The sequence below is a fragment of the Polistes fuscatus genome, unplaced genomic scaffold (genome assembly GCF_010416935.1).
Source record: "Polistes fuscatus isolate 324 unplaced genomic scaffold, CU_Pfus_HIC Scaffold12, whole genome shotgun sequence".
NCBI classification, from domain to species: Eukaryota; Metazoa; Arthropoda; class Insecta; order Hymenoptera; family Vespidae; genus Polistes; species Polistes fuscatus.
The window spans coordinates 4,129,638-4,152,052 of NW_025113020.1; the positions used below are offsets into that span (position 1 = coordinate 4,129,638).

General features: G+C 29.2%; 5 protein-coding genes across 5 annotated transcripts; 2 read left to right on the top strand and 3 right to left on the bottom strand.

Moving 5' to 3' along the window:
* Positions 1 to 292: 292 nt before the first annotated feature.
* On the bottom strand, positions 293 to 2,596 carry LOC122513245 (ETS-related transcription factor Elf-5-like). The gene is made up of 7 exons (XM_043629513.1): positions 2,263 to 2,596; positions 2,000 to 2,138; positions 1,598 to 1,849; positions 1,313 to 1,384; positions 1,033 to 1,113; positions 713 to 908; positions 293 to 479 (listed from the first exon to the last, which is right to left on the bottom strand). Exons 1-7 carry the CDS (start codon positions 2,347 to 2,349, stop codon positions 368 to 370), a joined length of 939 nt encoding a protein of 312 aa, XP_043485448.1. The 5' UTR covers positions 2,350 to 2,596; the 3' UTR covers positions 293 to 367.
* A 2,219-nt stretch (positions 2,597 to 4,815) lies between these two features.
* On the top strand, positions 4,816 to 5,648 carry LOC122513246 (U6 snRNA-associated Sm-like protein LSm3). Its single transcript, XM_043629514.1, has 3 exons — positions 4,816 to 4,978; positions 5,075 to 5,182; positions 5,263 to 5,648. The coding sequence occupies exons 1-3, from the start codon at positions 4,958 to 4,960 to the stop codon at positions 5,443 to 5,445; spliced, it is 312 nt and encodes a 103-aa protein (XP_043485449.1). The 5' UTR covers positions 4,816 to 4,957; the 3' UTR covers positions 5,446 to 5,648.
* LOC122513247 (sperm flagellar protein 1-like) lies at positions 5,616 to 6,527 on the bottom strand. Its single transcript, XM_043629515.1, has 3 exons — positions 6,422 to 6,527; positions 6,051 to 6,338; positions 5,616 to 5,956 (listed from the first exon to the last, which is right to left on the bottom strand). The coding sequence occupies exons 1-3, from the start codon at positions 6,525 to 6,527 to the stop codon at positions 5,685 to 5,687; spliced, it is 666 nt and encodes a 221-aa protein (XP_043485450.1). The 3' UTR covers positions 5,616 to 5,684.
* Positions 6,528 to 8,671: 2,144 nt separating this feature from the next.
* LOC122513249 (putative inorganic phosphate cotransporter) lies at positions 8,672 to 13,449 on the top strand. Its single transcript, XM_043629516.1, has 9 exons — positions 8,672 to 8,718; positions 10,680 to 10,933; positions 11,179 to 11,412; positions 11,503 to 11,590; positions 11,667 to 11,899; positions 11,984 to 12,133; positions 12,220 to 12,352; positions 12,458 to 12,699; positions 12,789 to 13,449. The coding sequence occupies exons 1-9, from the start codon at positions 8,694 to 8,696 to the stop codon at positions 12,963 to 12,965; spliced, it is 1,536 nt and encodes a 511-aa protein (XP_043485451.1). The 5' UTR covers positions 8,672 to 8,693; the 3' UTR covers positions 12,966 to 13,449.
* Positions 13,450 to 13,642: 193 nt separating this feature from the next.
* On the bottom strand, positions 13,643 to 21,527 carry LOC122513184. The gene is made up of 4 exons (XM_043629452.1): positions 21,440 to 21,527; positions 14,443 to 14,585; positions 13,944 to 14,072; positions 13,643 to 13,836 (listed from the first exon to the last, which is right to left on the bottom strand). The coding sequence occupies exons 1-4, from the start codon at positions 21,525 to 21,527 to the stop codon at positions 13,717 to 13,719; spliced, it is 480 nt and encodes a 159-aa protein (XP_043485387.1). The 3' UTR covers positions 13,643 to 13,716.
* Between the last annotated feature and the right edge of the window lie 888 nt (positions 21,528 to 22,415).

The following is a 22,415-nucleotide window of genomic DNA, read 5'->3' on the forward strand; positions in this document are numbered from 1 at the left end:
TTACAAAAATTCTAAACCTAAACGCGTTAACGTTAAGAATAATTATATATAAAATTAAATGAATAAAATATCTAGAACGATTGAACCACGAGTCAGGCACGTGCTTATTGTTTTTAGTTGAAATTTCATATCACGTGTCTCACTCGTTGTTGTAGGACAAGGGGTTTAATTTTAATTATGCCATTAAATATGTATAACAATCGGGGATATATGCAATTGCTGTAAAAATATGAAATCTTTTTTTAAATTACAAAAATTACAAATAAAATCATTTATTTCATTCGCTCTTATATACTAATAAATTAAAATTAATGTTTTGTATGTGTGTGTGTGTGCGTGTGTGTGTATATATATATATATAATTAAATCAATATCGGAAATTAGGATTGTCAGTCTGCCACCCTTTCGCGTTAGGACCAAACTGATAAACCAATCTTCGACCAAGCACGGGTTGAAATATTTTACTTTTATAATAGTATCTAAAAAGAACACACAAAAATGTATTTCGATTGAAATGAGAGTATTTCGAAAAGAAACATTAGAGATTTAAACAAGTTTAAACGTTAGTTCAAAATTAATGCGTTAAACAATGCATTCAAACAAACAAACAAACAAACAAGAAGAAAAATAAAAACAAATAAAGCGTGTGCGTGTGTAAAGAAAGAAAGAAAAAAAAGGAAGAAAGAAACAAACAAACGAAACAATTAAAAACCTCATGGCACGGCTAAGTTTTTCGTAGGTCATTTTGGTGTTTCCTTTTCTCGAGCCCCAGCGTTTCGCTACTTCGTCGCTTTTGACGAATCGAAATTTGGCTTGGGAATAATCCTCCCAACAAATTAAACTTGGACAAGTTTCTCGATTGCGCAATAAATCCCTAATAAACTCCCAAAGTTTTCCTTGGCCTGTGACTACGATGGAAAAAGAAAAAGAAAAAATAAACAAATAACAAATGAAAAGATTAATTAGTCTCATAATAATAATATTAATAATAATAATAATATATCAATAAAAAGAATTACAAGTAAGACGTACCATTTTTCTTCGTTTTTAATATTTTCGGCCTTCCCGGTGGCCGTTTAGTCGTAATTTTCATACAATTATCTGATTCCGCGTCTACGAAATAAATATCGTGAATCATTTAAGTAAAGTAAAGCTAAGTGGAAGTAGGGGGGAGGGGGAGGGGGATGGGAGAAAAAAAAAAGAAAAAGAAAAAAGTATTCGCGTACGGATTTATACGCGATAATAAAAATAATAATGATAATAATAATAATAATAATAATAATAATAATAATAATAATAAATTATCATTTACCGGATATACCACTGGACGACATTTGTGCCATATCGTCCTCGGAATGCGAGTGTATAGCCTCAAACGGTGGAACTTAAATAAAAAAAAAACAAACAGAGTCAAGAAAACGCGAAGCATATATATATATAATTTATTTTTAATTTAAATCGTTTAATTATTATAATTCGCATATCCTTTCAACAAAATATTATTATTCGCGCGCGTGTGTTTTTTTAAATAATCAAAAATAATTATATTCTCGAATAGTTATAATAGATCGAAAGATATGAATGAAAAAAAACGTACGTGAATTTGAAACCCGTTGAGAATGAAGATTGCAATACAATTTGTCACCATAAATTGGATCGTGAAAGAGGAAATCATTGCGTGTCATAGCAGCAAGTTCTTCCCCGGAAACCGCAAGACTCTGTTGGATAGATCTGTATGGTAATCCTATGGAAGATGCGGCCGACATTAACCAACTTATCGTTTCCTGTTTGCACCAAGTTTTGATCGGTTTTCTACACCAGTCGGTACCATCGACGTACTCAATTTCACCTTATCGTAATTAACAAATATAATCAAATACAAAAGTATAACAAACACGCGAAATATACTTTTGCCAATTACGCGTACAAAAAATCATTTATTAATAATAATAATAATAATAATAATAATAATAATAATTCTTTTCAAGATAATTTATACCGAGAGAACATTTTTTCCTCTTAGGCTCGTACGAATTATAAATCGAATTATCCTTTTTGTTAACAGGTGTATCCATGTTCCACAAAAAATGATCGTTGTTTTCGTTTTCGTCGTTCAAGTTCATTACCGATGAACAAACCTAGAAAAAAGAAAAAAGAAAAAAAGAAAAAAAATGAATTAAATGCACGAGATATATGCATTTTTTTTTTTGTATATTCTTTATTTCCATTTGGAAAAATACAATTCTATTCGTTCATACTGACCTCCGAAAGATTCGTCGTCCTATCATAATTATCAAATGAATTCATTTCTTTTGGAAATAAATTGTCACCAGGTCGGTGGTACCACATAAATTGAAGCGAATAATCCAGCTAAATGTGTATGTATATATGTGTGTGTGTGTATATATATGTATATGTATACGCGAGCGCGCGTGCGTTTATTATTTAGGTTTTTTCTGCTATCGTGGATAGAATCGTACGTAATGTTTCGCGCCACGCGCAATTATTCAAACTCACACAGTTATCGCAAGAAAATAAATCATTCCTGTTAATTAACATAAGTATTGCTAGCGTAGACAGTAGAGTAATTCGTCTATACGCCAGTTAGTACAATTTTTGAAAAGTAACAAACCGCGTATATTATTCGCATCAAACGTATATCAAATAAAACGTTATAAAACAAAATATAGAAAAAGTATATATATAACAATAAGAAATGAATAATATAACTGTAGATAGATAAATAAATAAATAAATAAACAAAATATTAAAGGAAAACGAATACGGCAATTAATCGGAATACGTTAGTGAATTTGAATCTAACAACAACACGCATACTCGCGCAAACTCACAACAACAACAACGCGCAAAACACGCATACACGGAGTAAAAAAGTTGAATATGCGAGGAGAGTTGGAAATGAAACAAACGTGTTATGTGAATGGCGTTTCGTGCGTTACTAATTGCTGTACGATAGTCTACGTTCCTTCAGGGTAAAAATCTTGAGACTACGATGATGACGCGCGAGAACGTTTAGGACGACGTCATTGTACACATGTGTATGCTAGTGCTATGCGCCATTCGTACTCGCGCGCAACACAACATTCAGCAGACGGAAGAAGCAGCAGGTATATCAACGGGGATTTCCCACTATTCCTAATTGGCCAATCACCAAACATCTCTCTGCTTGGGTTAGCTGACGCAACGACAATGGGATACCACTGCCGCTCCTCATCATCATCATCATCATCGTCGTCAGCTTACTTACTTCTTTAGCTGCTTATATCTTTTTTTTTTTTTTTCTTCTTCTTATATTCTTTTTTTTTCTATTTTTTCTTTTTTCTCTTTAGTATTTTATATTTATGAAAACGATTCTCTCCGAGGAGTGTACGCGCGGTGCAATCGCACGCCTATGATGCATACGTGTAACTACTACTACAAACATATGATTTATATATATATATATATATACACGTATGGATTCTAGGAAGATGCATTTTGTAGCTTATTGTTAAACAGGATTTACAGATGAATTTATAAAATTGCTTAAACGATGATCGTTGGTTGGTTGAGCGAACGAGCATTGAATTAATGTGCTGATTTATTTCAACATTATTTACGTCTTACGAACGGCGGTTTTACTTAAAAAGAAAAAAAAACTTCCAGACAGAAAGAGAGAGAGAGGCGGGAGGGAGGAGAGAGAGAGAGAGAGAGGCGGGAGGGGGGAGAGAGAGAGAGAGAGGAAGAAATACTTATTCATTTCAAGTTTGTAACAACTACAACTAGTTTTATACGCCGACCTTACATCGAATCGTTATTTAATGCACAATATCGAAATTATATTGTTTCATTTTGACTTTAAATAATAATAATATGATAAAATATATAAATATATATCTTGTTTTAATTACTGCATATAGAGATAAATGTAATCAATCAATTTTTCATTCTTTGTGTAGTATTGTTAAATATATATATATTTATATATAAATGTACATTGAAATGCACGTAAATAATTTGCTTATACATATGTAATAATTGTTAAAGTAATGTTTATTTAAACTCTTAGTACACAAGTTATGTATAAAACTAACTGGTAAAGTTTCTATCTAATATTGTACTATTACCTAAACTTTCGTGGAATTGAATCATTTTTTATATACGTTTCGCGCAAATGATAATTTTCATGCATGCATGCATGCATGCATGCATGTATGAAGTGTAGCCTACCACCAGGCTCTCTTTATGAAATTAATTTTAATATAATAGTAAATTGTAATAGAATTTTCACATTGAAAAAAGGGGTCATAAATATTTTAACAAATAATATTAAAATAATAAAATAATAAAAAAATAATAAAACATTAAAATAATAATATTTTAATAAATAATATTAAAATAATAAAATAATAAAAAAATAATAAAACATTAAAATAATAATATTTTAATAAATAATATTAAAATAATTTTGACCCCTCTTGATAATCATTTCTTTTCAAAATTTGTTATTAATAATTAGATATGTACATTCACGTGGTTTATAATATGAAATATAGTATCTGTCATATTGATTAATAAAATATATATATTTTCAAACAATATTATTTGTTTCATTGATATAAATAAAATGTAAAAATTCCTGCAACGTTTTTCTTTCTACATTGTATTACTTCTGTTGTTAAAGATCATTATAATGTGTTATAAAAATGTTTTCAGATTAAAAAGAGAAAGACGTATGGTTTGACAAGTTCATGATACTAATTTGAATTCAGTTATTTTACCGCCTAACGCTTTGACGATTGATTTAATATGTTAGTTCCTGTTTTAGAGGAATAAGTACGATGTATTGAGTAAAATATATTTATGTTCCATTTAAAAATATTAAATCGAAACAAGATTTATTTCAAATATAATTAAACTATAATTTATTACTTTTTATTATAAAAATAATTATATTATGGCTGACGAAACGGAGCAGGTAAATTTTCGTTTGTATCCTATCTAAACTAACCTAAAAATCATTCCAACGTTGTATAACATGTTTACATTTTTATCTATTTGATTTGATGATTAGGTTCCTGCAATAAATGTTAAAGAACCTTTGGATCTAATAAGATTGAGTTTGGATGAACGAATTTACGTTAAAATGAGAAATGAGAGAGAATTACGAGGACGTTTACATGTAAGTTTTATCAGCGTCTTTAGATTTCTAATTAAAAAATAGACTATATATATATATTTAATATTTTCATATTTTTTCAGGCTTACGATCAACATTTGAATATGGTATTAGGCGAAGCGGAGGAAACCGTAACAACCGTAGAAATTGACGAAGAAACATATGAGGAAGTTTATCGTACTACCAAAAGGAATATATCTATGCTATTTATTCGTGGTGACGGTGTTATTTTGGTATCACCGCCTAGCATGAGAGCGCCCATGTAAAAGTTATATTCATTAAGGTATATTGGAAATTAGTATACGAGAAAAATGAAAGAATATGGGAGAGCGTTGAGGAAATAAGAGAAAAATGTTTTCTTTCTCGAACAAACTTTTTAACGAAAACCATACGTGTGCTACTTTTATATGCTAAAATAGATATAAAACATGTACAAAGCATAAATTATATGATTGCATTTAAAATATAATATTGTCTTTTTGTTTTTGTTTTATATATAAACGTTTCAAGAATTCATTCGTACTTTAGTAATCTCATAGTTTGGAACATTAATACGAGGAGTCGATGCATCTACCATAGGTCTTTTAACTTGCGTGGTAAGGTCAACTATTCTTTGATCCTTCAATTTGATCAAACTTTCCAAATGTGAAATTTTTTGATGAAGAGCGTTAATAGTTTCATTTCTTTCTTGCAATTCTTGCTTGAGTCGTATGAAAATATGACGCGGTACTGTTCTATTAGCAACTTCTTCAGGATTTAGGATAGGTTTAACATCAGCTTTAGTATAAGATAGTAATTAAACATTGGACATTTATTATAAGATATGATCTAAGTTAATTCGTTATATGATTAACATATGGTTTTTATTTACCAATTCTTCCATTTTCTTCGTAATCAAAATATAAAGAATCTTGATCGGCGTTACAATCTTTTAAAATTTTGGCACGCACATCTGTCAAAACTTTTTCTATAATGCCCGATTGCGAATTAGCCAATTGATTGATTACATCTTTTCCAAGTTTCATATCAATTTTAGAAAGAATCTTTCTATTTAATATATTCCAATTGTCAATCTTCTTTGCTATACTGTTGCCGGGTACATAATTGTGCAGGTCAACGTACTTAGGATAATATCGTTTCAATAATTCAGCCATAAATACTACAAAATACGAAACATACATCCAAAATATCTGTAGAAAAATAAGAAAAAAAAGAAAAAAGAAAGTCACGACGTTATAATACCTCCATCCGAAAAATCTCTGGATATATTTTTCTTCGGTCTTGAAAACGTAATCTGATCTAACCACTCGTAAATCTGATCAAGTTTATTATCGTTTACCGGCTCCATGTTTTCCTTGCATACGATTAAACTATTAATTATATTTTTCCCCAATTATGATTTGAATTTAATTAAAACATGCCAAGATACAATCGCGTCTTTATTTTCACAATCAAAATTTAACGTAACTGACATCCTCTCATTATACGTCGACTAATTACAAATAATCGCGGTCTTGTAAATCGATCAACGTAATATATATATCTAAAATATGCTATAAAAGACAAGCATTTGTTTTTCTTTTTTGTTTCTTTTGTTTTTAATTATTGAAAACTTTATATTATACCGTGTGTTGATGTCAAATGATTACCAACTGGTGATCTTCCCTTTAACATTAGATTTACGGACTGAGCTAATATGATTTATTCAAAATTTGATTACTATATATATATATATAAAATTTAAATATTATTTTTTAAAAACATATGTTGATTTAAATATTAATTTCTCCCCTCTACTCAACCCTTCATTCAAATAATATTTATAAGCCATTAAAAAATAATGAACGAAACATCTGTAAATTTAGTATTATTAATACTAAACGCACCCCTATTATTTGTAAAAAATAAATCTGGTGGATAGAAAATGTTACGTTATTAATTTCTAAAAAAGAAAAATAGAGAGAAAATATATTGTTCATTATTCAATTGACTATAAAATCTCATTTTACATATATATATATATATTTTTTTTTTAAGAGAATAGATATACGTGAAATGTGGGGTGAATGATTTTAATGTAAAAAAGAATCTGGTGGATAGAAAATGTTACGTTATTGATTTCTAAAAAAAACAAAATAAGAAAATATATTGTTCATTATTCAATTGACTATAAAATCTCATTTTACATATATATACATATTTTTTTTAAGGGAATAGATATACATGAAATGTGGGGTGAATGATTTTAATGTAAAAAAGAAATCTGGTAGATAGAAAATGTTACGTTATTAATATCTAAAAAAAAACAAAATAAAGAAAATATATTGTTCATTATTCAATTGACTATAAAATCTCATTTTACATATATATACATATTTTTTTTTAAGAGAATAGATATTCATGAAATGTGGGGGGAATGATTTTTAATGTAAAAAAAAATCTGCTGGATAGAAAGTGTTACGTTATTAATTTCTAAAAAAAACCAAAATAAAGAAAATATATTGTTCATTATTCAATTGACTATAAAATCTCATTTTACATATATATATATACATATTTTTTTTAAGGGAATAGATATACATGAAATGTGGGGTGAATGATTTTTAATGTAAAAAAGAATCTGATGGATAGAAAATGTTACGTTATTAATTTCTAAAAAAAAACAAAATAAAGAAAATATATTGTTCATTATTCAATTGACTATAAAATCTCATTTTACATATATATATATATTTTTTTTTAAGGGAATAGATATACGGGAAATGTGGGGTGAATGATTTTTAATGTTAAACGGTGTTATAATTCCAACACGTACCGAACTAAAATATATATATATTTTCGTCCTAAAAATAAATATTATTTAAACGAGATGATCGCATTTTCTCATTCGAAAGCCTCCATGGTTCAGATTTAAACGAACGCGCAAACTCGCACGTCGCCACATATTTCTTTCCTTCTCTTTTACTCACAAAAGCGTCGCCACGTTTTATTTGTATATATATACATACGAACGTACGCATGGTTTTCTCCCCACCCCACCGATCCCCCCCATTTCTTTGGAAGTATATATGTGTTTGATTACGTGGGATGAACCGGCATTTATAGCAGAGGGGCCAATGGCTCGTGATCCTTTTGGGCAAGTGTTTACGGGAAAAGAGGAACGTTCACATTTAGTTTTCTTACCTCACAGTGTGTGTGTGTGTGTGTATGCGCTTTGGTATCACGCAATATAAGTAGTGTTACAACCTAAAGAAGATTCTTCTATCTTACAATAAGTGCATTTGGATTTCATCAGCTTTTATAGAATTAAACAAAAATAATACTTTAATAGATTTGTTAATTTAAATAATATGTTTATCATTTGAAATATCGCATCCACCCCCTTCGAGTACTTCGAGTTAAATGCACACCCTATTGTTGTGGTTGCAGAATCAAAATTAAACAATTATTATTTAATATATAGTATTAAAGTTTAAGTGAGTTTAAAGAGATAAAGTAATCTTTAATCTATAGAATGGCAGTGGAAAACAATTCTACAGGTGTGTTCATATTATTTCCTTTTTCTTTTTTATTTTATACTTTCATATTGCGTTATTTTTATAATGTAAAAGTTTTGCAAGGGTTGCAGATTTAATTCTCATTTGTTTTTTATAGAGAGAGAGAAAAAAAGAAAGAGACGGTTAAATTTATCGTTGTTACGTGAAATAAAAGAGATGAAACGGTTTAACACAGTTTACGCGATTTTTGAATCGTGCGCCTCGGATGTCCTTTTGACCTTGACGCATCCCCTTTTCCTTTTTCTTTTCTTTTTTTCTTTTTTGTTCATATTAAACTATCTCGAATTTGTTATATTACGAAAAAGATTCATTAGAATTTCATTAGAAAATATTTGATTACATCGTATTAAAACTATTATGATATTTCTATCATTATACTTTTTAAATTAAAGTGTTGTATCTATATCTATGAATGTATATCTCTCTTATGGTATCGTGCGATCGATAACGAAATGAATTTCGTTCATTGATACGAATATTTTTTCTCTCTTTTTTTTTTTCTTTTTCAAATCTGCATTTTCAAGTTTTTTAAATGATCGATTATAAAATACATTAATTTGCGTACAATTTTACGAGGTAATAAACATTTATAATTTGTGTGCGTGTGCGTGTGTGTGTGTGTGTATAATTTATGAAAATAAATCGAATAAATTTGCTTAATTAATTTAGTACAAAATGTATTATAATTTTTAATCAGCATTTTTTTCTTTTTCTTTTTTTTTTCTTCTGATACAAATTACACACGTGTAATATTATTCTCGATGATGAAACATTGATTTTACAATCATTTACGAACGCGCTGATGCAATTATCATTAGATATTATTTTAAAGAGAATAAATATTGAAACTATATATTACGAATAGTACGTAAATTATTAGAAACAATAAAATATCTATATATATATATGTTACTGTGAAAGATCGAAATTGGAGAATCTTAAAATTCACCTAATCGCTTGTGTGTGTATGTCCGAAATATTAATGTTTAAAAATAAACCCAAGTATTCGGGCTTTCACCGATGTATTTGGTATGTGTTGACGTTTCACCACGTGAATCTTGACATCCAATTTTGATCTTTCATTGTAACACACACACACACATATATATATATTAGGCTTATGGTCTCACCCGATTATGCCAAATGGTATCAATCGTGTCCTCTTGAAACTGTGTTGATTCTAAATTTCAGACCATATGATATATATTTGGTATTACATAACGAATATATTAACCAACATACGCGGTTTTATATCACATAAAACTGATCAAAAACTTTGGATATTTGTAAAAAAATGAGTTCTAATTTATTTGAACGGTGACTGACCTTCCATTTATTTTATATCTTATGTCAGTAACCACAATATTTATTTGTTTATTTCCTCATCGTGTTCTATCTTACTTCCCGTTATCATTCTTTCTACTTGCAAGCATATTTTGAAATCAGTTTCTAACTTTCTATCTCTTTTCTAAAAAACTAAAACAAACTAGTTTGACAAAAGAAAATTCATCTCGGACCGTTTATTTGTTTTTTTTTTATTTTTATCCAAACAAGCCTGATGTCCTCATAATTCAAAACGTTTCCTTATTCTTCTCATCCACAAACACACACACACACACTATGCAAGCATATTATCCCATAAACTCTTACAAACTAACAATAAGAGAATAAAGAACAATTAATTTTGAAATCTTACAGCAGGTGTACTTTGATTTCATATTATTTTATTTGTATACTATGAATAATGGAAAATTACAAAATTAAATGATTTATTATCGATTAACTCAGCTATCGAATTAAACATTATTTCAACATTTCTTTTCTTAATGTTTTCATTTTACTTTTATTATCATTATTTTAAGCTTTCTCGTTAAAACATTTTCAATTATAGAAGAATAAAACAAATTGAATTCAAGAAAAAAAAAAAACATTTTATTTTGCAGGCCCAAGAAGGCATGGGTCCTCCCCACTCTTTCCAATCCGATATTTAATGGCCATGCTTGGATCAATCGGTTTGGCTATTATATATGGTTTTAAAGTAAACGTCAGTGTGGCAATCGTAGCTATGGTGAACCATACAGCTGTACGACAGTTAGCGACACACAATGAATTAATTCCTGAAGATGCAAGTTTGACGACAACGGAACTTTGTCAGAATGATGATGAAATCTCAAACATAACGGCATCTTCTACCGAGGTAATCGATTTTCTCTTTTTGATTTGTATAAAACGTATTTAAGTGTTCAAATATATTTATCTATATTCTTTATACTAATCAATTTATCAATGAAATTGTTCAAAATATTTTTCAAAAGAGATTAGATATTCAATGATAAATCGTTTCCGTTAATTGAATACCATTTTTTTTTACATATACGTATTCGGATAAATAATTATTTATTTGACGTTAGAAATAAATCATTAAATAAATTATATTTTCAGGATGGTCCTTTTGTATGGAACGAACCTCTCCAAGGACTCATTTTATCCGCATATTTTTGGGGCTATATGGTATCCTTGTTACCAGGTGGTAGAATGTCAGAATTGTTATCCGCTAAATGGGTGATGAATGGATCAGTATTGTTGAACGTCGTGGCATCGTTATTATCACCTGTTGCAGCTGAGATACATTACTCGTTATTTATAGTAATGAGATTTATTCAAGGTATCGGTGGGGTTAGTATTAATATTTATAAAAAAACAATTAGAATAATAAATAAATAAATAAATAAAAGAGATATTATTTAACATTATTTTCTTATACAGGGTGTAACGTTTCCGGCTATGCACGTGATGATCGCCAAATGGGCACCACCCAATGAACGAAGCGTTCTCGCATCGATTGTTTACGCTGGTAAACATCAAAAACAAATTCAACATTATCTTATTCGATCGTTTGACAATACAATTTTACAATATATCGATTTTAGGCACTGCTCTGGGTACCGTGATATCCATTTTATTATCAGGAATATTGGCTGCTAATCTTGGTTGGGTATGGATATTTTATATAGAAGGTGCATTATGTTTAATTTGGTGTACAGCTTGGTGGCTGATAATCCAAGATTCTCCGGAAGAACAAACGAGATTTATAACCGAGGAGGAAAAGAATTATATCATGGAATCTTTGGGTCATACTAAGAATATTTCCGGTCACAAAGAAGTAATTAATTATGCGTATAGATATGTTCGAAATTTGATCAGAAAATCCTATATATATATGCGATAAATCATATTTCATTGTTAGAAATTAAAAGTACCATGGGGACAACTTTTAAAATCTACACCTTTTTGGGCAATATTGATAGCACACTTCTGCAGCAATTGTGGCTGGTATATGTTGCTCATTGAATTACCAACTTACATGAGTCAGATATTAAAATTCAATATGAGTTCGGTAAGATTTGAATAATTCATATAGATATATCTATCTCTATAACATATTTTATATATTAACACACAAATCTCGTTTTATTTCTACAGAATGCCGGATTATCAGCAATGCCATTTTTATGTATGTGGATTTTTACTATGACTCTCAGTAAAGTATTGGCTGTCATGCAAGACAAGAATTTAATAACAGTAACCTTTTCTAGAAAGATAGGAACACTTTTCGGTAAGATTTATTTCTCTCAATTGATTTTCATTTTGAAAATATATATTTAAATGTAACATCGAATTTTTAAATGTCTTCTGTGTTTTTTTTTGTTTATTTTTTTAGCATCATTCGTCCCAATGGTTTGTCTGATAGGTGTATCTTATGTTGGATGTAATCGTGCTTTAGCAGTAGTACTGATGACTATTGGAGTAACATGTATAGGTGGGATGTATTGCGGTTTCTTATCTAATCACATAGATATCGCACCAAACTTTGCCGGTACGTTAGTAGCTCTAACTAATTGCATTGCTACTATACCAGGATTTATTGTTCCTATTTTTGTTGGTAAATTAACCCATGGGAACGTAAGTAAACAACATTTCACGAAAATTTCTATTATTTTTTCTTTATATAACGAAACATTCCTATTGATATTATTTTTATTTCTTTACAGCAAACAATAGAAGCATGGCGAATTATATTCTTCGTAACCGTGGCTCTTTATATAATCGAGATACTCGTTTATAGTACTTTTGGATCGGGTGAAGAACAACCATGGAATAAAGTGAATTCCTCGTTAGAGGAAATTAACGATCAGACTTTACCTCTTAGAAAAAATGTTAAAAAATAATTCGCATGTTATTATAATCTAGTCGTTGATTTTGAAAATTTGACTAATCTATTTTATATATTGTTGTTAGGTATTTAATGATTTTTTTTTTTCATTTCAATGGGTTTCAAAATATTGGTAATAGAATTGTTTTATATTTAAAGATATTTATATATTGTAAATCGATTTCGGAACATAAATCTTATATGTTCATTTGTAATAAGTATTAGCTTTTAATTATTTATTAGACAAATTGGATTTGCTTCATTTTTACTTTCAAAATCAATGGCACGATTATACAATTATATTTAAGACATTCTACTGATTTTACATACATCTCATAATTACATTACTTCTTTTTTTTCTTTTTATATTAATTTATACTCTTTTTTTTATGTTAGACTAGAAGAAAAATAATCGATGTTAGATTTAAATACCAATTGCTCTTTTTATTCTCTCTTTCTTGTAAGATTTTTAATGAAGATTTATTTATTATATCGAAGATACATTGATAATTAAAAAAAAAAAATAAATAGTAAAATATTTGTAATATTTTTTAAAAGAGAATACATTATAATTGTTTAAACTACGTATAAGAAATTTGTGAATATTATTAATTACATCTCATTAAATTAATTTGTCAGATTTGCCATTTGTGCGAATTAATTTTTATTCTTTAAGTGCGCGTACCTGAATATTTAAATATTAATATTAATATTAATTTCATTTCGTTGAATTGTTTATCTTTCTTTTTGTTTTGTGATTGGTACGATCATGTGTATAATGTGACAAGACGATTCACAGCTTGATCATAACTGTCTACGTCAGTTCTAACACAAATGTCAATTCTGGAAAATTTTTTACCGCTCATGTTGCTATCATAGTCGCGTGCCTGATCCAAAGAAAAAAAAAAAAGAGAAAAAAGAAAACAAATATAAAAATCGATTAATTGGAAAGATACATTTTCCAAAACTTATTTAAATTCATTTTGATTCATACCTGTAAAGGAATGCGCCTACCAAAGTGTTCATTTAATTCAGGTATACACAAATGAGAACCATATTTGAGACCAGTACCTAATAAATCCATACTTGCGGTAACATAAGTCTCACGTCCATCTATGTAATCCTGAAATAAATTGATTTTCTAAGATTTTTTACCATTACTGTATCTTTAATCTAATTTCTTTTCAACAGATTTTACGTTTTTCTTTTTTATTTATTAGATATATTGATCTTTAACAAGAGTTCTATTTGTTTTTTCTTTCTCTTTTGTTATACAATTAAAAATGAGAATAATAATTAATTTTGTTTAAATAATCATTTCAAACGATTTTTATATAATAATAATAATAATAAAATAATATTAAAAAAAATTGTTGGACTAATGTATAGTAGTAGTCGCGTGAACATCTAACGCAGGATTTTTAATTAAAATCGAAGACTAATCTTTGCGTTACTTTTTAATTGAAATATCAATACGATCAATTAGAACAAACCTGAAGTGTTTTTAATTTCTTTCCCCTGATATCCAAATAATCAATTTCATTGTCGCTCAAATATTCGGGATAATATGCGGTCAATGTAACATTGTAATGAACACGTCCGCTGCATTTCAAATCCGTTCGATTTAAATTAGCTTCTAATAATATCGAAAAGAAATGAAAATTAAAACAAAAAAAAAAGAAAAAGAAAAAGTACAAACTACTAAGAGATTATAAATTTAATTACCACCACCGATCGTAAGGTTAACGATCGTTGACAAAATTAATAAAACTTTGAACATTTTCAATTGTTTAATATAAATCCGTTCTTCTTACACGTTCGAAATTAAATACGAAACTAATTTTCAAGATTTCATTCCACGACGAATTGAAACGCGCCTTGACATAATTACTTTTTTTTTTATTTTTTTTTTTTGTATAAAAAGAAACAATTTGCTAAGCTTTCATAAATATCGCGCATGTGTAATTGGTTGTTGCATTTGCGAAACGTGATTTCAATTCTTGGGATCGATGATTTTGTAATCATTACATTCTTTCTTATTTTTTTTACGAAACACACATATACTCACACACGTGTAATACAGTGCTGAATAGCAGTATTGGTACAGTATAAATTATTTTGTAACATTCTCTTTGTAAATTTATGATAATCAGATTAATGAACAATCCGACTAAAATAATGAAAAAATGGTATTAAGTTGAAAATTAATTTTAATTATTATTTAATATTATTTGAAATATTTTCTTTGCATTTTCTATCTATTTCCATTCTCATTTTTATGATTTACTATAGATTTAAACTTTTTAATTTGAAAAATATAATTAAACAAATCAATTAAATAAAGAATCCTATTTTTTTTTAAATAAATTAATAAAGACTATTAATAAAATTCAATTTGTTCCCAATACTTTTATTTAACACTGCATGGGTCCTATGTGTATTTCCATTACGATTAAAATATTTTATTAACATTTCATCAATATGTTTGATCAATTTTTAGAAAAAAAAATCAACAAAAAAAAGAGGGAGTTCACCGTTCTTATTATAAAAGGAAAAGTTATGCTCGATTGACGTTAATTTATTAATGAATGTGCATCGATAAATTAATTAACTGATATTAAATAATCTGATCGTAATTTTTTCTAAACATTTCTATCTCTTCTTCATCTTGCCGATCTATAGTTAATACAATTTGCATTTAGAATGTATTTTTTATATAGTATTTATGTAATCAATTTGTTTGGTTTAATAAAATAAAAATGAAATTCAAAAATGAATTGGAATAAATTCATTTATGCCATCGCCACGTAATCATTTAATTAATATTGATTGATTAACGTTAAAAACTGTAAATGAAATGACATACAAAAGCTATAGCAAAGTTAAGAAATAAAAAGAGTAAGCAAATCGCAGGAAATCGCGCAAATTACGAAAGATGTAATTAAATTCTATAGGCTTGTAAAAAAAAATTATTATTATAAAAATCAACATATACGTAGAACCATTAAAGTCTTACACCTGAAACAGAAATATTCATCGATTAAATAATTGGTTAACAAACATATTCAATATCTTTGGTACATCTCAACGAATATTTAAAGTTATATTCGTTATAGTAATTTAAATGATTATATTTCGTATAAAGTGTTCATATGTGTACCTTCAGGAATGCAATTAGACATATATTTTAAAAAGCAACAATTCAAGACGAAGAAAATGAAAAGGGTCTGATGATAAATCCAACGATGATCACCTGTAACAAAAAGAAGACTATATTAATGATACAATCAAGTGATACAATAGCCTGCATATAAATCGTCCCATTCGTAGATGCATTTTTCAATTGAATTATTTATTTATTTTTACCAAAAATCTCTATTACCCGTTGCAATAAAATTGAATTTAATCGCGTGATTTTACATTTACATAAAATATATACAAAAAGAAAACAAAAAAAGGGAAAAGTACAAATATCAAGTTACTAAAAAAATAATATCTAATAATTATTATGAAATACTTATAGAAAAAAAAATGTTGCAAATTTAATAAAAAACGATCACAATCAAAAATCTTAAAGACGAAGCAAGAAAAGAGAAATTACTTTAATATTTACCGAACGTTACTTAAAGCTTTAAAATTTAATAATACAAAAATTGTAATATTTTTGACTCTAACTAAACACATATGCATCTTTTGGACGACATGGCACACAGATTTGATGTGCCAAGGAGATGGAATGGTCCATCATCTCCAATTACAACTACAAATTAATGACGAGCAAAAATGTAATATAATAAAATATAAAATATGACTAGAAAGCTATTCTCGAAAAGTTCTAACTTGTCGTAGAACCTTTGAAAATAACTCAATAGTCTATGTAGTTGCCCTCTTCAGCCACAATTAAGTGGGGGCCTCTTCGGCAATTAGCCTCTTCGGCATTTAGCCTCTTCTTTCTTCAACCCTGAAAACTGCATTGGACATTTTCAACGTGCAAGAAAGATAAGATATCTCATATCTTTTATTGCAAATTAACTTTTATTTCGTTATGATTCTAATATGGAATTATGAAAAAATTAATTTAAATTTAATGTTAATTATATTCAAGCTCGTATAACCATGGATGAACTTAGAGTTCATTGCATAATTTTACACGAGCACAATTAATCAAACGTCCAAGCAGATAATTTCCCTCGATGACCTAATAACACGTCGCACTTTTAATATCAAATAACAAAATTCAATTGAAATTAAATAATGCAACAAATGTAATGCATTTTCTTGCAATATTTTCATTTCATTCATTTGTTATATTGAACTATATCAAATATTTTTATTATAAGAGAAAATCGCTATTGTGCGAAGTGCCAATCTTAAAACTAAGTATCAAATTCATCAAAGTATTTGCGAATTTGTTCGAGTCTATCTCGTTCGAGATAGAATCGATATAGAACTGAATCTTTCAAATCGTTGCAAATCCCTTTGAATCATGATACATAAGGAAGATTACAGAAGAGTCACAAAATAAATTTACAAAACAAGCATAATAGAATGAGATGATAAAATTTTGCAACAATTCTGTATAAACCAGGAGGCGGAATTTCCACTCCGGAGTGGAAGCGAACCTAGTGCCTTTCCTGGATCCTACCTACTTAAAATTAAAGTTTTCACATTCACTCAAAGAAGTATGCTACCTGCCTGCCAATTACCCGTATTTAAAAAGAGCAAATACACATACGTACCCACCCACCCACTCCACGATTCTCTCACATACCACCAGGGTGCAAAAGCCTAAACTAGAGAGCATGCCCCGGGGCACCTCCGACACCCTAGTTCAACCACGTTTTCTAAACTTATATGCTAAAGGGTATACGTACTGATTGCTGTAATCGTCTGCCAAGGCTAGTGATTATTGCATAAAAACTACAGCAAAAATACAAGTATACACTAGTATATATGCACACTAGTAATATACGAGTATATCAAAGTTTCCACAAATAAATGCGGTAACTCTACTATGCAAAACGATTGTTAAAAAAAAAAAAAAGTTCATATCGTACACGTGACTCTACAAGTTATTTTTTTCAATAACTTTAAAAAATAATAAGCGCGGTATTACGTGTCGCGAAACGATGTACAATGCACACACCTAAACGCACACACAGGTGCAACGTACACCGTGCAATCACTAGCACAATGACAGCCGCCAATAGGGGAAAAGCTTAAAACTAAACCTATACTAATTGTTTCTCACCTATACGAGTAGCACCTGGGCACAGGTATAGATGAGAACGCAGAAAGTATAGGGGGGAGAAACGGGAGATTAGTATATTAGAAGCTGAAAATCCTGATCTAAAAAACATTATTAACATACATAAATACATGGAAACATTTTATTTTATAACATATAGCAAAACATTTTATTTCATCTAAACGGTAAAGACTCTACACATCATTTGAATTTGACTGTTTGATTATGCAAAGAATTGTGTTAAATTAATTTTTAATATTTAAGAATTTAAAAAAGCAAAATAAATATATAAAAACCTCGGACGACTCCTTTCATTAAGTTGGCTGTTCTATAAAAGAACTGGGCTTTGAGCCACCACTTAACTGCTAGAATCTATCCGTCGCGAATGAGTTTGTTTTCTTGCTCATTTATTGTAATATCGAAGTATCGATATATCGAAATTAATCGCGATTAGATAAACTAAGTACGAAGCAATGCATGTAAGATATTTATACATGCTTTTCTGGACGAAAACGAGTAAATTAATGCTCGGTTTCGCCACTACTAACCACGAACAAAACACGTAATAAAAAAGAAAGTGCATTAATTGATTGCACTGTAATTAAATGAATTTAACCGGTGAGACAAGAAAACCTATCCTGAACTAATAAAAATACAATACAACACAATATAATATACAATTTTCATGAGTAACTCCTAGAAAGGAATTACTCATGTGCTCGTCACTAATTTATTTAAATAATTACAACCAGTAACTCGTGCCGATTAGGACCTTTCATCCTCGACATGATTGAGCACCGGAGGGACTTTAAATTTTAACTCACGGCATAAGAAGTTCTACGATGGCTCCAAAACACTCCTACTTCGCAGCAAGTATTGTAGAATGCGAGTATCGAAGATCCATCGAAGATCCATCGAAGATCCATCGAAGATCCACGAAGATCCATCGAAGATCCATCGAAGATCCATCGAAGATCCATCGAAGATCCATCGAAGATCCATCGAAGATCCATCGAAGAATTCATTCCACATCTTTGATAAGGTAGAAAGTCCGTCGTCATATCTGTAAAATAAAATAGAACAAAACGATAAGTTATTTGCAATATAATCCAAAATCATATAAAATAAAATCGAATAAAATGTAAATAAAAATAGATACTTACAATGCATTCCAATGGGATGAAATTCAATTGCACCATGGCGATGCACCTCGCGTGAATCTAAAAACGCGGTATAAACGAAAATAAGAAACTATAGATGAGTTTCTTATCGCGAAACCGAAATTTTATTATACGTCGAACAACACTGATTCTAATTCGCGTTGATTTTAATTTACTATACGCCCGATCACTGATTCTACACAACTAATTCAAAGACTGCTTTGCACACAGTCAATGCAAGTAGAAAAATCTTCATTGATGCACTGATTCTAATACGCGAACAGTCTGTGCGACTGTTTAAAGATAAAAATACAACTTTACTCGAACAAACTCTAATGCAATTACTGCCTTGGTCGCAGTTAATTTAATATATATATTTCAAAAATAGTTCGCGAACGCGACGGAATTGAAATAACGAACGAACGTGCTTCTAATCCGTGATTTTAATTATATTTAACGATACAACACTCCCGTATATTGCTTCGCGCACGATAGCAATGCACGAACACTTGCAACACTTCACAAACACAATTCACAAACACTTCCAACACTGATATATTCCCATGATGATCTGAAACAGAAATAAAAACAAAATTATAAATATCATTGTTGTAAGTAAAAAATTATTATAATTATTGAGAAAGTGTTTAAAATAAAAATTGACTTACGTTTATTCTTCATTGATGAATGCACGATGGGTATCCTACCCTTAGGATGACGATGAGCACACGTTTAAACCGAATAAAAGAAACTTACGGAGTTTCTTAACCGAGCAAACGAAACTTTAACATGCGACGATCAACACTGACTTTACTTTCCGATTCTTTTGTATTTTATTTTTACGATGCAACACACGAGTACCTCATTGCCTACGCGCTCGATTGCAATGATGTTCTGAAACAGAAAAAGAAAAAGAACAATTAATATCATCGTTATAAAAAACCATTAAAGTTATCATAGAAACGTTTAATAGGAAAATATACTTACTTTTAGTCTTCATTGATGACTGCAGGATGGGTATCCTACCCTTAGGATGACGATGAATAAAATAAAATTAAAAAAACTCTGAAAAGCTGAAACATACTAAAAAGATTATAGAACAATATATCCTGTGAATCATTCCTGAAGGCATTGCACACTTTTAAAGATATTTTATCATAAAGAATCAATATAAATTCAAGCAATATTAATTGCCTTTATCTCACTACTTGTATAAAATTACATATAAAGTATTTAATATCAGTAAAAATTGTTAATAAAAATCGATAACGTTATATATATATAATAGTTTAATACGTCACGTTAGTTAGATCTTAGCTCGTTGAAGGACTGATCAGGAATGAACACGTAACCGCGTCCTTCATGTCGAACGTTCGGCTGTCTTCGTTTTGTTTTCGGCTGTCTTCGTTTCTTCTGTTCTCACTTCGAGAAATTCCTGGAATATACGTACACATTCGTTATTGCCCGTAGATAGAATATTTTGTTTTCTTATTTTCTCTCTCTCTCTCTCTCTCTCACTTTCGTTCTCACTCTTTGTATACATTTCTGTATGGTTTAAAAAAAAGAATAACGCTTACCTCGATGAATATGAAGATAAAAAAGAGTAAACACAATTGTTAGACTGAGTATATGTATTCCTGCTGGACTCTCCTAATGCTCGGTACCTAAAAAAGGAAAAAAAAAGATTACATTAGTATAACATAAAGAAAATCAAATATATGAGTGTATGTGTACGAGCTACCTATACTTATGCATATATGATTGTATGTGTGTGTATGTGACAGGAATCGAATTCAATACGAAATACGATCTTTGAATACATAATTATGAAAAATAATTAATTAGAGCATCATTAAAGATGGTAGTAATTATGGATACCATGAAAAAAGCTGGAAATTAGAAGAAATATTGTTAAGTAACATTGGTGAGATTGGCGGGACGTCGAGATATATCGATGTTACATTCTCATAGATATCTATCGAACTTTTCGATATTTCGTTTTGAAAACACTCACGTATGAAAATCTTGTGTGTAGCTATCGTTTGATATATAATAGGAAGGTGTAAAATACTTTTCAATTACCTGAGTTAAACGAGATGACAGGTATACAAAATGGTGGTCGTCGCTGTGACGTAGCCGCAAAGAAACGAAGCGACATCTGAGACGACATCATGGCTGCTTCAGAATGTTACATTTTTCCATCTATCATAGAAAAATATCGAATAGTTAAAAATAGGATATAGGAACATAAAAATTGTCGAAATATATACTTTATTAATCCAAACAATGAAAATTGAACATTATAAGTCGATATCCATAGAAATGATGCCGTAAAACAAGATATATATATCATGCGTAGAAAAATGCATACCAATGTACATGGAATTTTTTCTACGCAAATATTCTTTATCCTCGACATTATCGTAATCTTTCGATTATATCATTTGGAAGTCATTTGCTAGAAGAATCTATTAGTATATAGGAAGATTATTTACGTTAGAAAATATTTTTTAATTACCTGAGATTAACGGGACGACGTAGCATCCGTCCGATCTCCAGCACCGACGCCGCGAAAAGAAAGAAGAATGATCAGCAAAGAGCCCTGATTGGCTGATAATTATTGCAGAGATAAGTGACCAATCAGAAATTCCCAATTATCATATAGAAATTCACGCACACAAGCTTCCTTGTCACACGTACGTAACTCGGCTTTCTTCATGACCACGCTAGTCAAGCTAGACATGATAATTTATTTATTAAATAAATAAAAAATTTATTCTATTTTACTATTTAATGTACACGTATCTTGTTAATATTTAAAAAAAAACGAAAAGAATAAAGACAATATGCACTATAATCCTTATCACACAGAACAGAAAAACATACATAATTTATTTATTACAATAATTAAATATCAATTTTATGAATTATTATAATTATTTAATTATTAATCCAATTAATAATTATTGTTATCCAATTTATTTTTCTATTAAGTGTATAACGTTCCTTGGTAATATTAAAAAAATAACGAGTAAGATAAAGACAATATACACTAAAA

What these genes read in the sequence shown, in the direction of transcription:
- LOC122513245 (XM_043629513.1), bottom strand. Translation starts at nt 2,349, where the DNA reads ATGTGGTACCACCGACCTGGTGACAATTTATTTCCAAAAGAAATGAAT. An exon ending in GGACGACGAATCTTTCGGAG is followed by an intron (nt 2,139 to 2,262) that starts GTCAGTATGAAC and finishes TCTTTTTTCTAG; the next exon opens with GTTTGTTCATCGGTAATGAA. An exon ending in GAGGAAAAAATGTTCTCTCG is followed by an intron (nt 1,850 to 1,999) that starts GTATAAATTATC and finishes AATTACGATAAG; the next exon opens with GTGAAATTGAGTACGTCGAT.
- LOC122513246 (XM_043629514.1), top strand. Translation starts at nt 4,958, where the DNA reads ATGGCTGACGAAACGGAGCAG. An exon ending in TGGCTGACGAAACGGAGCAG is followed by an intron (nt 4,979 to 5,074) that starts GTAAATTTTCGT and finishes TTTGATGATTAG; the next exon opens with GTTCCTGCAATAAATGTTAA. An exon ending in AATTACGAGGACGTTTACAT is followed by an intron (nt 5,183 to 5,262) that starts GTAAGTTTTATC and finishes ATATTTTTTCAG; the next exon opens with GCTTACGATCAACATTTGAA.
- LOC122513247 (XM_043629515.1), bottom strand. Translation starts at nt 6,527, where the DNA reads ATGGAGCCGGTAAACGATAATAAACTTGATCAGATTTACGAGTGGTTA. An exon ending in CAGAGATTTTTCGGATGGAG is followed by an intron (nt 6,339 to 6,421) that starts GTATTATAACGT and finishes CGTATTTTGTAG; the next exon opens with TATTTATGGCTGAATTATTG. An exon ending in CGAAGAAAATGGAAGAATTG is followed by an intron (nt 5,957 to 6,050) that starts GTAAATAAAAAC and finishes CTTATACTAAAG; the next exon opens with CTGATGTTAAACCTATCCTA.
- LOC122513249 (XM_043629516.1), top strand. Translation starts at nt 8,694, where the DNA reads ATGGCAGTGGAAAACAATTCTACAG. An exon ending in TTATTCAAGGTATCGGTGGG is followed by an intron (nt 11,413 to 11,502) that starts GTTAGTATTAAT and finishes TTTCTTATACAG; the next exon opens with GGTGTAACGTTTCCGGCTAT. An exon ending in CGCATCGATTGTTTACGCTG is followed by an intron (nt 11,591 to 11,666) that starts GTAAACATCAAA and finishes TATCGATTTTAG; the next exon opens with GCACTGCTCTGGGTACCGTG.
- LOC122513184 (XM_043629452.1), bottom strand. Translation starts at nt 21,527, where the DNA reads ATGTCGTCTCAGATGTCGCTTCGTTTCTTTGCGGCTACGTCACAGCGA. An exon ending in TGTCATCTCGTTTAACTCAG is followed by an intron (nt 14,586 to 21,439) that starts GTAATTGAAAAG and finishes CGATATTATTAG; the next exon opens with AAGCTAATTTAAATCGAACG. An exon ending in AGAAATTAAAAACACTTCAG is followed by an intron (nt 14,073 to 14,442) that starts GTTTGTTCTAAT and finishes AATTTATTTCAG; the next exon opens with GATTACATAGATGGACGTGA.